This window comes from Lutjanus erythropterus, chromosome 13 (assembly GCF_056507025.1).
Source record: "Lutjanus erythropterus isolate fLutEry1 chromosome 13, fLutEry1.hap2, whole genome shotgun sequence".
Lineage (NCBI taxonomy): Eukaryota > Metazoa > Chordata > Actinopteri > Lutjaniformes > Lutjanidae > Lutjanus > Lutjanus erythropterus.
The window spans coordinates 16,932,969-16,947,383 of NC_139329.1; the positions used below are offsets into that span (position 1 = coordinate 16,932,969).

The window sequence follows — 14,415 nt, forward strand, 5'->3', positions numbered from 1 at the left end:
TGGGACATTGTGTAAAACATAAATAATAAACAGAATGCAATGAGTTGCAAATACTTTTTGACTTATATAATGTTTAAACTTTTTAATTTTATGTTATTTTTGTAAATATACACTCATTCTGAATTTGACGCCTGCAACATGGTCCAAAAAAGCTGGGACGGGGACATGTTTACCACTGTTATACATCACCTTTTCTTTTAACAACACTCAGTGAGCGTTTGGGCACTGAGGACACTAACTGTTGAAGGTTTGAAAGCCAAATTCTTTCCCATTCTTGCTTAACAGTCCGGGGGCCTCTTGTTGTCGTATTCTGCGCTTATTAATGCACCACACATTTACAATGGGAGACAGATCTGGACTGCAGACAGGTCAGTCTAGCACATGAACTGTTTTGCCGCAAAGCCACACTGACATAAAGTGCACAGAATGTGGCTTGGCATTGTCTTGCTGAAATAAGCAGAGAAATGAATGATGAACAGACAAAACCTGCAGTGTCTTTCAGCATTAATAAGGCCTTCACAGATGTGACAGTTGACCATGATGCCATGACCACTAACACACCCCCATACCATCACAGACGCTGGCTTTTGAAGTTGTTGTTTTTTGTCTTTTGTTGCCTTTGTCCCAATTTCTTGCAGGAATCAAATTCAGAGTGAGTGTGTATTTACAAAAAACAATAAATAACAATAAATGAATAGCAACTTTTTTGGAATTGGTGTTTGTAAGATTTATTATTACATTAAATACTATTAGATAGACTAAAGTAATAGTTAGAGGCTTGCTGTATGCTTTTATGTGATAACAGCTACGTGTTTCAGCACTGACAGAAACCAGTCCCACCTCTTTGCAGCCAGGGTTGTCTAGCAGCTCGATGTTGCTGGCGTGAAGAGGTTGCCCCGCGTTCACTGGCATCAGAACCACCTTGTCTCCAACCACCACCTTGAACCCAATTAGAGACAGTCATATCCCGGCAGGAGATACAGCTCTGCAAACTTTCAGCAAGTGTTCAAATGGGCAAAACAGAAGAGAAGGAGTGTGTCCATGCAAACGGTTTGTCTTAAGTCTGCAAACATCCCCTTATTTTTTTAAAAAAAGGTGCCATGTGCAACAGCAACAGGCTGAGCTTCACATGAGAAACAGGTTTATTCATACCAGGGTGAGTGCACATGAATGCAGCATACAGAGGTATGGTGACTGACAAGTACACTTACTTATTGTGTCATTGCTTGTTTAATACATGCTCTCTAAATCTATGCTGTAACAGAACAGACAATTAGGTGTGCCTCATATTTACCACTCACACACAAGCACACCGTGACTTCAGAAAGAGGTGCCTTGTCACACATATTCCAATGCTATGTTTGAATATTTAAAAACATTTTAAATACAATGAAGCAGTATCAGTGACATACAGGAGATTGAAAGTAACAACTGGCTGGATGCTTTTAAAGCTCAACCTAAAAGCCTACATGCAATGGGAAGGTCGGTGCATCCATGCTTTTTACATAATACTCTGTGTCTGACTGAATGATGCACAAACATCATGCACACTCAAGAGCAATACCTTTAACCATAGGATGCTAAAGCCAAAGGGGAGGACAAAATCAGAAATGTTACTGGAACACGACAAACAATGAACTGACAGTGTACAGGATGAGAAAGTTGGCACCAAAAGACATCTGCTGTATTTTAATAGAGAAGAATGTCAAGTTGTTATAAGGCACTTTCTGTCTGCATAAATGTGTGTAGAAGGCCAAGTGGAGGGAAACCTACATTATCTCCTTCGCTGCGGAGCTTCCAGAAAGGCTGAATGTAGAACCAGGAGCCCTCGTTCCCGGCCGGGTCCAAAGAAACCCGCATGGCGTTCTTCTCAAGCAGAGCAGGGAGACGCTTGTTCACCGTCAGGTACTTATTACTCTTAATGTGCAGGAGCTGAGACAGAAAAATCAAGTGTTTAGATACTACAAGAGCAGCTGTGAAGAAAATGTTCACATCCTTCAGTAAAAATACTGACACCACACTGTAGAAATACAAAACACAATCAATGCAGAAAAGCGCCCCCTGTGACTGTTATACTATAAATATTTATATTATTAGATTATGATTACTCATGAAACAATGGAGCCAATTTTATCTGCATTTAATTATTATTTTCATTATAGATTCATATCCTGATCATGTTCTCAATTAATTGGTTGCTTGCTTGGTTTGTAAAATTTCATCTATCATCAGACTTTCCCAGAGCCCAAAATGAAACCTTCACAATGTACACTCTGTCCAAAGGTCTAATCCAAACCTCAAAATTATTAAAACATAAATTACATTTTTTTTAATAATTACAAGGAAAAGCAGCAAATCTGTGAAGCTGCAACTGCTAAGTGTGTTTGCATGAAAATTAACTTAAATGATGGTCAATACAGCTGGCAATTAATTTTCCATCAATAAAATAATCATATGCTATTTTTTGTAAGTACATGTAGATTAATATGTGTACATTTGAAGGTACATGAAAGTATCTCTGGCAATGTATTTAGGTTATATGAGTGTATGCATATATGTCTATGATGTGTGTGTTTTTAGTGGTCAGTTATTTATAATTCATTGCATGCTTAAATGTTTTAATGTGGACTTGTGGAAGATTAGCCACTGAGCTAAAAGACATCCAAATAAATCAAATCAAATCAACAGACTATTCATTTCAGCTGTACTTGTATATAGTATTGGGTAGTTTAATTTATAACAAAGCATCATATTTTATTAGCTGTTACGAGCTCTATGTTTTGTGTACAAACATCTTAACGTGTAACGTAACTAAAGCGGTCAGATAAATGCAGTGGCTTCAAAAGTAAAATGTTTCCCTACTTGAATACTAATATACGTAAGTCAAATTTGTACTTTAGTACAGTGCTCGAGTTAGTTACCTTCCATCACTATACAAGAGTAATAGCAGAGCCACTTTTTAGAAAAAAAGCAGAGGCCTCTGAATGACATTTTGCATGATTTAAAAGAGTTGTTTTTTTATGTTATCAATTTAAATTCCTTTGAGGAGCAGTGTAGTACCACACAACACCATTTCCCGATACCACTTAATAAACGTGGGCTAAATTTTACCTGTGTTTTAAGTCAACAGTAACCGATTGCTTCTTGATAAATAAAGAGTTGTTTACTGAGGCAATGGAACAATGGAGACTGCCTCAACTTTTTCGCGGAGGAGTTTAACATGTATCTGCTTTACTCAATTCAGTTCCTTAAAACAAGAGTTTAGCAATCAGTGAAACTAAATACTACCATTGCCTGAGGCATGAGGGATTGGATGACAGAAATACAACCTTGGTAAACAACAAAACAAAAACAAAGCTCTGGACTCAAGACAATCTGGCACCGCAGGTGTTTGCTGTGGAGCTGGGCTGTACCTGGATGACATTACTGTATTTGACGATTTCTCCCAGGAGCTTCTTGTTCTCCGAGTCATTCTGCTTCTGTTCCAGTTCTGCTGCATGCTGAGTAATAAGACAGAGATTTACTACAGCTTTGGGATGCAAATGAAAACAAAGATCTAAATGTAGATTATGATTAAAAAACACAAAGTTCTACCTGTAACTTCTTAAATAGGTCTCCCTGTGTGTTGTTGTTTCCTTGTTTTCCTTGTTTTGCCTTCCAGAACTGCTTCTGGGCCGAGTATCTGTTCATGGGACATACCTTGAAGAGGCAGTCTGGAGAAGAGGAGGAGAGGGAGAAGCATTCAGGCACACAGGAGTCACTCTCTGTGAGTCAGGCTAAATGCCAGTCAGGGGCTTAATGTGGTGAAACAGCATTTTTGAGGTTAATGGTTATTTACCCACAAGAGGCCTGTGGAGTCACTTACACATTACACATTGCGCATTAAAGCTTCTCCACGACCACAATGTTATGTTACACAACATTGAGCGCAAAGGATCTGGTCAGCGTTGACAGTTTAAAAAAAGTTTGTTTGTGTATGTCTGTGTGTGTGTGTGTGTGTGTGTGTGTGTGTGTGTGTGTGTGTGTGTGTGTGTGTGTGTGTAACCTTGAAACCAGCGTGATTAGTCTATTTCTACTCACCTCTGAACTTTTTGGGAGGGTTGGCCAGATCTCCAGCATCAGGCTGGACCACACACCTGTCATCCACCAGCCTGCAGAGAAGATAATCATTACAAAAAAATAAATCAAAATACATACCCACATTTCAAAAAAGTTGTGAGGTTGTAAAAAACATAAATAAAAACAGAATGCAATTATTTAAAAATCCTTTCTGACCTATATCTACTTGAACACAGCAAACAAACTGATAAACTTAATTGTTTTTGTATATATACACTCATGCCGATTCCTCCAACATGTCTGGAACAAACAGAGGACAACTGGTAACAGGTGACAGTATCAGAAGTGTGTATTAAAGAGGCATCCTTGAAAGGCTCAGTCGTTCACAAGCACGGACAGGGTTAAGTTCACCATTTCGTGAAAAACTGTGTGGGCACATAGTCCAACAGTTAAAGAAGAATTTTTTTCAACACACAATTGCAAGGCATGTAGAGATTTCACCACCTACTATTTAAAATATCATTAACTTCTATACCCAAGGGGCAAGGCCAAAAACAGACATTGAATGCCTGTGACCTTCAACCCATCAGGCAGCAATCAATTACAAACCCACATAGTTGTATAAAGGATGCTCAGGACAACTTTGGACGACTGTTGTCTGTAAACACAGTCTGTCACTGCATGTACAAATGCAAGTTAAGACTCCACGAAGCAAAGCAAAAGTCATATGTCAGCAACATCTAGAAAGGCTGCTGACTTCTTTTGGCCCAAGCTCATCTGAGATGGACTGATGCAAAGTGAAAAATCATGCTGTCCACATTTCATGGAAATCATGGATGTCTTGTCCTCTTGGCTAAAGAGGAAAAGGGTCATCCAGACTGTTACCAGTGCAAAATTCAAAAGCCAGCATCTGTGATGGTACGGGGCTGTGTTAGTGTCCATGGCATCATGGGTAAACCTTCGCATCTCTGAAGGTCCCATTAATGCTGAAAGGTACATGCAGGTTTTGGAGCAACATATGCTGCCATCCAGACGACATCTTTTTCAGACACATCCCTGCTTATTTCAGCAAAACAATGCCAAGACACATTCACGTTACAACCGTGGGGCTTTGTAGTAAACAAGTTCAGGTACTAGACTGACCTGCCTGCAGTCCAGACCTGTCTCCCTTTGATAATATGTGGTGCATTAAGAAGAAAAAATTACAACTGCAACCCAGAACTGCTGAGCAACTGATGTTGCATATTAAAAAAAAATTAAATTGTAAAAACTTCAACAATTAATGTCCCAAATGCTTACTGAGCATTAGAAGAAAAGATGTTTCAGAGTGGTAAACATCCACCTGAGTATATATTTACTAAAAACAATGAAGTCAGTTTGAACATTGAATATCTTGTCTTGCATTCCATAGAATACAGATCAAAAAGGATTTGCTGATGATTACATTTCATGTTTTTATTCACATTTTACACAGCATCCCATTATTTTGGAATCAGGGTTGGTAATTTCTTTAGTATGTTATTGTTGTAGGTAATTTTAAACTTCTAATCCAACTATTCTATTGCTCATAAATCACTCACCTTAAAAATAAATATTTACATGGCACAAACTGCAGTCTAATTGTAGTTTCATGGTCAAATGCAAATACACAGAGCAGAGTCTCAGACTGCTATTAAAACCAATCATTTGAATACACAGTTAAAAACCACACCAGCCCGACAGCTGATTGGCCACCTGCAGGATGAAAAGCTCTGCTGGCAAAACAAGAAAGAGCAACTGCTCTGTGCACCATCATGTCCGTGTCTCCTCAGAGTTCACCCAGTATCTGGACTGATGCTCTGAAGATTTCTGGACGGAGCTCATCTAATTTAACGCTGCTTTGATCACCACTTTCGAGCCCAGCAGGGGAGAAGTCTGCTCAGTGCTGTGGTCTTTATCAAGATAGATACACTGGAGTAAAATGACATCCAAGTTTCTGTGGCTTTTGCACAGTGCAGAGTGAAATTGGGCAGATAGTAAAAAATATTCAATTATACGTAACAAAACCAGTTATCAACATTGTTTGTGCAAAATGTGAGATGAAGCTTAGAGAGGGAATTGTTCATTGAAGACTGAGCCTCTTTGTAAAGTCTACTGTAGGTTACTAGAGCACAAAGAGGCTGCAGTTGGCTGCTGCCACCAGAGGAAACCATGTGGTTTCTGTGCAGGGTTGATTAGAGGGCACTGGAAGGGTGTCATACAGTTAATAACTGTCTTGTTTCCCCACCTCCAAGCATTTTATTTGCTGGTTACTGACTATTTGACACACTAATGATGATGCACAGCAGGTCAGCCATATTCACACCTTTGACTTTCAGTTAAACTTAGGAAGCTGATGACGCATCTTTGGTTCACAAGAACTGATAGGAATGAATGTCGCAAAAGGAGATTGCGTAAACACTGCCAAATTAGCACAGTGTTGAAATTCATTCATATAGCCTCACTTGCCACATTCATGAAACTCCATTTTAAAAAGGCCTGTATTCATCTCTCACATCAACCACCAAAAAGTTTGTCTTGCCTTCGGACAGTTTTCCAGGGTATAGATAAAACAGAATTAGGTCTATCTAAAATATAAAACCTGGTCTAGGGCTGAACTAATGATTATTTTCTATAAAATGTCAAAGAAATTGTGAAAAATGCTCATTAAGAGTATAAGGTGATCAATTTGCTCCTTTTGTCTGATCAAAAAACCCAAAATAACAATAAAATAATAATAAAAAAATAAATAAATCACCCACTGCATGTGTCACAGCAACCCTTTTGAATTTGAAGTCCTGCATATTTCTGTTAGGGCATCTGACAGATAGGGTCTATTATTACTATTAATATCATAATACAGCAGTGACGTTGAAATTAGATGATGATAATTACATGACTGAGGAACACACTGGATTGAAAAACATGTTAAACAATATTAATTTCAGCCATTTATGTTAGTAGTCAACACTGAGAAGACCGAGGATGACGGTGCTCATTAAAGCTGGCACAGCAGAGAGCCCATTATTTAGTGGAACTGGAGGAATAAAAGCAGGCAAAACAATGGAGATGGAAGAAAGTGTGCATTTACAGACAGAATACCTAAAACATTAAAGTGAGAGCGGACACAAGCTTTGTTACTTTTGACTCAAATGCAGATCTGAGACACAGCAGTGAAATCTTTTCTACATTTGCTTAGAAAATGCAAGAATAGTACAAGAAAATTTTAACAAAATTATTTAAGTGGTTGCTCCTGATAGTAAGTCCTTGTTCTAAACACACTGAATAATCCATTAATCTGAAGTTACACCTGTCTTGAAGGTTTCATTTAAGACTTTATTTAGTGCAGGAGTAACTCTAATCCTCCTTCAAGAAATCGGTTTAGTTAAGTCAAGACAAGGCTTGAGCTGAACAGACCGTGTCTAAGAAAGCAAATGTAAGATAATCTGGTGGTCTTAAATTGGGAACTAGGTTTAATTTATGTTTGTAAAAGGGCAAAGGTCACAGGGGTCACAGTGTTTGCATGAGTTGTTGAGGACATGCAGTGTTTGTAGTGTAGTTTTTTACAGTCATAGATGGCCTCATAGCAGAGAAGTGTTGCAACTTGAAGCTGTTGGAATATATTCTATAACACCAACTGTGAATTTCTATATCAAATACTCCATATCATCCCATTCCCTTTATCCTATTTGTGCCAAAGGCCGAGGTGCACAAGCACATCCATTCATCCCATCCACTGAGGAGAGACATAATGCAATGCACAATTCCTCCAATTCATACAAAGCTGGCAGGCCTGCTGCTGAAGTGAGCTGAGCCATTTTCTATTTATGCCACAGCACTTGATCAGTGTCAATCCACAGGCTGTGTATCATTTCCGACGACTCAGTATCAGAGTTACATCTAAATGAGAAACAATAGAGCCCAACAGGAAGCAGAATTAAGTGCTAAACGGCTAAAACAGGAAGGCTGTTTGGAAAACTCCCTCAAGCTCATAAATAAGTAACCTTAAGTCCGCAGACAGCCGGGCTTTAGTTCAAACAGAGAGGCTTGGACAGTGCCTGACACTCACAGCCGCTGCAAGAGTTTGCTCTGTAACCGAGTTAAACATGAACAAATGATAAATCTACCTGCCTGGACGTGGACAAGCTAATTTTAGCTCCATTGCTTGTGTTGAGTGGACTGAGACAACAACACAGGAAAAAAAAAAAATACCCCATGTAATGCAGAGCAGCAGGTCTGTCTCTTCTGTTCACTGTTTTCCCCTTTAAAAACTTTTTATTTTAGGGCAGCAGTTTATATTAAGAGCCATACAACACGACAAGGGCAGTTTCATTTCCCCTGCCATCCACAGATTTTTACAAAATCTATGAACTTTGTACATTTTGGGAGACTATATACACAAGAGGAGCAATTCCAAGTATGTTGGGAGGAATGTAAAGGAAATAAGATAAAAAGAGTAAAACATTCAGGGTCATTCATTTAATACCTTGACATGGCCTTGACAAGTGCTTTACATATGAACCATTTGGAATTCATATAGATTTTTCTTAAGATAGAGACAAAAGGTAATCTTTTTCATAACATAAATATCAGTTGTTAGGTGTTTTCTCAGAGAAAAACTAATGAAAACAGTACAATAAGTCGTCTGTAAGTAACACACACACGTGTTAAAGATTTTACAGCCACTATGTGTTACTGCATGTTTCAACTTGCTGACACAGCACCACAGAAATCTGACTCATACAGTTTCTCATTAAATGCATCCTATCGTTATTTCACTTGTTACAATCAGAAATAAATAGAAAAATAATTATGTACACACTGGATACAGACTTGTGTACAGAAATTAATACAGAACTATTTCATCTTTGTATCATAAGTATGCACTACAGGGGTCATATTACAGAGACTTCCTTTTTTAAGTCTGAAGTGAAGATAGGAAGAATCTAAGATAACACTTTTCCCAATTTTTTATTACAAAAGCAAATCCTAACTAACTTTAGGAATCCTATCTTACCTGATTTCATCCTATCTTATCTCAGGTTAGGAAATCATAAATGCTCAATATCACTTATCAACTTTAATGTCAGTTACCTAGCAACCAACACTACTTTTCTCATCTCAAAGGGCTCAAAAACTTTGTAATCGTTGTAATCGGTTTTTGACAGAAGAGTTAGAGGTTGTTCGTATCATCTGTACAGAAATCAGAAGATCTTCTTTTTGGGAAATTTACAGAAAACCCCCTGACGCTAAGTCGAGAGATAAAACAAAGCGGGCTAAGAAAGTAGCCAGACAGATTATTGTTAGCTGTCAGTGAACGCTACCGTTAGCTGCTACTGTTAATTAGTTAGTAAATTATCAAGTAGTACAAGTGGAAAATGAATGTTAGAACAGCTTAACACCTGTCCTACAGTAAGGAGAGTTGATTTAAGATTTGGAAAGTTAGGATTCTTGTGTAATACACTTTTCCTTACTTGAGTTAGTTTCGAAACACTGCCTTAGGAACTGTTCTTGAGTAAGGCTTTCGTGAAGCTTTTTTTTTCCTAATTCAGGCTCCAACTCTAATCACCATGGTTATGAAGGAGTTAAGAAGTTAGGACATTTCTGTAATACATGCCTCATGTCCACAATAAAGTGAAACCGCTTCATTTCCATGAAACACAAAAATATCAAAAATTAAACCCAAATGAACCTTTCTGATAATGGAATATGTGGGACAGCAGATCCTAGAGGTCAAGATTGGTAAAGGCTCTCGATCAGCACAATAACCTCATAAGAATTTCAAAGGTCATTTGCTCTGGAGTGTTTGCTATATGAGGTGTGTGAGGAACTCGCAGATTTAATGTTATCCTAAGCAAACACGGGCATGAGTAGCCTTGTGTAGCCGAGGTTGCATTGTGCTCACAGGGGCTGTGGCTCAGGCAGGTTCCTGCAGATGTTTTTGGTTTGGATACTACAACTCTCTCTCAGCCTTGGCAAGCTCTGGCACAGCACAGCCCTTGATAAAAATCCTCGGCGCTCCTGTCAAACTACATGAGTCATTGAATTGCTGATAAGAGCCTCACTGCTTTACTTTACAACAACAGGAGCTGTGAACAATCGCCGCTCTGCACTTTTGCATTTTGAAATTTACAGCCTGTGTGTGCCGCTGCTGCTGCTGCTTACATTCACACTGGCACAGGCCTTCAGAGTTCAGGGAAGAAATAGAAAGTACCCTGGCTGTGTGCATTCTTGCAGATAGTGAGGCAGGGAACACTGTTGCATACAAACCTAAAGGTACTAACATGTTTTATTTTGAAGAAGAGGCTTTGACACGCCAACTGCGGTGAAGTTTGCGAGAGCAATTTAAGGCAGAAAAAGTTGAGAGTTGAGAGTGAGAAACAGAGTATGAGGAAAAGAAAGAGGAGGTGGGTGGGGCAGGCTCATTCCTCAGAGCCAGTCGATCTTTCCACGCTTGTTCTGCAGGCTCACAGGCCAGAGTGCACCGGGAGCCACCGAGGCATTTCACCTTGCTCTGACGCTTTCAGCCCATGAGGAACTACAGACAAACAACCTGCTCGTGGCAATTTTTGCAATGCTGTGTGGAGAATGACACAAAACAAACAAGTTTCCATCCCACCTACACAAAGCTGTATATATGAAGTTAGACAACTGACTGCACATACATATAGTTGTGACTAGGGCTGCAACTAACAGTTATTTTCATTATCGATTAATCTGTTGATCATTTTCTTGACTAATCAATTAGTTGTCCAAATGTCTTGTTTTGTCTAAAACCACTTTAGACACTGGAATCAGTGAATTGGACAATTTCTCTCTACAAAAATGACTCAACCAACGAATGGACTGCAGCTCTGGTTAGGACCCCTTGAAGTGAGGCAATGTCCACTTGCAAACCCTCATCACAAGTTGTATATGTCCACAAGCAGTCCCACAAACCTCGTCTGATTGTTCATTTGATTAATTATCAGCGACTACAGACTATGTTACATGATAAAACAAGACACCGAGCAGTAAAAGTCTGACAAATGCAACATAAATTTGAATTTCCTCTGTACTGTCCCATTACTTATTTCGTGACCCCTCAGATTTATCTTGGAGGGGTCCTGACCTCCAGATTAGTAACCAAAATGATGGCCCAGTGACTGAATCTGGCCTAATCTGAAATGCAGGATTTTGAGCTCCAAAAATCACTCCCTCCCAAATCAAAGTTTGGCTCTGATCTCTTCAAGACCTGGCTGTTACACTGTCTCACACAATATTGCAAGGATGTATCAAAGTGAATGTAGAAATTATTTAGTCCTTTAATCAAGTGGATAAACATAATCTTATTTTAGACCTTTAATCTTAGACAATTATTAGATTAGATTATTAGTTTTACAAGTCACAAGTAAGTCTCAAGTGTTCATTCTACTCCAAATGTAATGCCATTTTAACAGAGCCTTGACTATGGATGGTAACACTGATAACATTTTATTGATATAATGCCATTTTCAATTCCGCATATCTGTCCAATTCTTTATCGGTTCCCTTAGTGATTCCTATTCAGTTTTCTGTGTGGGGAAACACAGATTTTCAGCCTCATTGCAACTGTTTTAATGAGTCTGAACACAGTATAGAACCAGTACTATTATCATGTTTCTTTTTGAAATGAAGCCACGCTTTGGACCACTTCTTCCTCTCCACTTTGACTCCTTGTTGTAGGTTTCTAGCAACACAGATACATTAATTTTTCATTACTTTAGAATACACAACTGTCACAAAAATATGTCGGCAATGATTAGCTGGCAACCTATAAGCTCTGAGGCATATGATTCTGATGGACTGTACCATTTGAAACGGGTTCTCAAGTGGAACGGTTCTCGATTCAACTTACCAAATGTCAAACAATGTTAGAAGCTGTCATGTCTCTGTTTGTAATTGTCAACCCACACATTTTGCACGTTGGAATTGTTTTTTTGTTTTTTAAATAAACTTTTCAACCTTTGAGCTTGGAGGAAGGTGTCACATATTTTCAAGTCAAACGGCTTAAGTCCAAGTGAATGGACAGGTCATTGGTGTGAAGGTCTAAGAGGACTGGCAAGTCTTTTTTTGATATTGTCAAGTTGAGTCTAATTCAAGTCCAAGTCATGTGACTAAGGTCCACTCTTTTGGGTCCACATGAAGCCAAACTCCAAATATCTGTAAAGGTCTAAATGACTTTATAGTCTGATGATTTACAGAACTGGGGAGCAGCATGGACACTGATCACAAAACCGATCCGGACTCCTTAATGCTCCTTGATATTCCTTTATTTTGTTGAGGGCCCTCTCTGACACATACTTGTGTGCCCCTCCGGGCCCCCGAGCCCTACTTTGGAGACCACAGCGAACAGATCAGCGTGTAACCACTACCACTGCTTGTGTACCTGGGCTAACACGCTGCTTTGCATTCCTGTTACATTTGCGTAAACGTGAAGAATTTCCTGAGAAGCAGCATTTTGCGCGCTGACAGGCCTTGGCCACAAGTCGCACACTTTAACTTCAGACCTGAGCGGTTTAGTTAACACATACAGATGAGGAAGAAGGGAGAAGTAAGTGTGAGATGTGAGGTGAAAGTAGTTATTATAAGGATTTGTCCATATGGACTCCCCTGAGGGCAGAAAGTGAGAGGCAGACAGGAGGAACATACCCCAAAGTACTGATGAAGCCATTCACCGAGCCTTCCGCGTACAGAGACACAATGTCTCCAATGTGAAGAAAACTGGATCTGTGCTCTGACATTTTCACTATGCTGCAGATGTGTCCGGGTTTCCCATCTACAAACGATTGATAGGCTACTTCTTGTCGGTGAAGTGAAGTGATCCACACGTTACAGCTCCTTCAGTTTAACAGCAGCCCTCCTCAGATCCTCCTTCATTCTTCCTCATCTACATGTCAGCAAGTCGATCGAGAAAAAAAAAACGAAAGTGCAAAAACTGGTGGCGCTTTTTTTTTTTTTTTTTAAAGAAAGCGTTGTGTTTTTAAGACTTATTCAACTTCTTCCTGTATGTCAGACAGAGCGACAGAGCTCTTCTTCACATCCACTTCAGGGGGAGGAGACTGCCGCTGTCAGGACTGTGAGCCAATTCCGTTCAATGACATGTTTTTGTTTTTATTCACAGCAGCAGGCCCTCTGAAAACTACAAGGCAGTTACAACTTTTGGAGGTAAATATACATCGCAACATACCTCTAGCTGCAGGGTTAGATAATATATTGATAGTTATTGTTAAAATATTATCATAAAGTCTGCTCAAAAGTCTACAATACATGGAACCAACTTTGGGACATAAACATAAATATGTCAATTTTCTGAAACTTCTGTAAGTCCTTTTTTATACATCTGTTTAGATAGATAGATAGATAGATAGATAGATAGATAGATAGATAGATAGATAGATAGATAGATAGATGTTTTTAATCTGTGTTCTAACTAGTTACAAAGCTGTCAGATAATTTGCATGAAAGAAAAACACTCAAGTTAATTTGTCAATTTTGTACTTAAGTATAGTGCCTGAGTTAAAGGTAAAATTCATCACTTTTCATGTGGATGTCCAGTCAGTGTTGATGGTGAATGTAGTCAATTAAAGCAATAAATTCCTCAGTGCCTCACTGAGCCCAGACAATACTAAAGGACAATACACACCCACACCCCAACCCCAGGCACTGCCTGTTCATGCTGCCGTTAAGCAGGAGATACAGAAGTATGCATACTGTTAGACTGATGCACGGCTTCCCCAGGCTGAGACTGTCTAAAGGAATAGCCCTCCAAAAATGAATTATCTAATCACCCTCATGCCAACTGAAGTTTGGGTTTAGTTTCTTAGTCCACAAAACATTGCTGGAGTTTCACAGGAAAACAGCACTGCAGAATCTCCCAACAATGAAAGTTAATCATGACCAGTTTTAGAAAGAAGAAAGAAGAAGAAGAAGAAAAAAAACACTTGCACACCATCGCACCACACACACATTTCAGACAGTGTGCATGTGCACATAAATGTGGCTGCATGCTAAGGAAGATTTAGGCTAAAAACATGGTGTAAATGACGTCTTTAAAGTCAAGTTGACGTGTTGGGGTTTAGGAGTTTTTTTAATCTCTTTGACCAGTGTAATCAATCAAAGAGGGTACTATGTCATAATCTCTTTATACAATCTTGTTGTATAAAGATAAATAAATCTCCCTGTATCCTTGTGTATTGGCCAAGCAAGCTGAGTTTTCTGCTGTAAAATCCTGTTGTTCCTCCTGCAGGTGTTGAGGAAGAACTTCAGGCTGTTTCAGATTGGATTTCTGGTCTACCCAGTCCTCTGGGCAGCCAGGGA

The 14,415-nt window shown here is 39.1% G+C and overlaps 1 protein-coding gene across 1 annotated transcript in view; it reads right to left on the reverse strand.

Moving 5' to 3' along the window:
• The window catches only part of itpr2 (inositol 1,4,5-trisphosphate receptor, type 2), an 82,118-nt gene extending 68,894 nt beyond the window's left edge, over nt 1-13,224 (reverse strand). Inside the window, exons 1-6 of the mRNA XM_084735156.1 lie at nt 12,748-13,224; nt 4,081-4,151; nt 3,595-3,713; nt 3,414-3,500; nt 1,774-1,932; nt 841-939 (exon numbers count right to left, since the gene is read on the reverse strand). Of these exons, the coding sequence (XP_084591282.1) occupies nt 841-939; nt 1,774-1,932; nt 3,414-3,500; nt 3,595-3,713; nt 4,081-4,151; nt 12,748-12,839 (627 nt within the window). The 5' untranslated portion in view covers nt 12,840-13,224. The remainder of the gene's footprint in view (nt 1-840; nt 940-1,773; nt 1,933-3,413; nt 3,501-3,594; nt 3,714-4,080; nt 4,152-12,747) is intronic.
• Nucleotides 13,225-14,415: the final 1,191 nt, after the last annotated feature.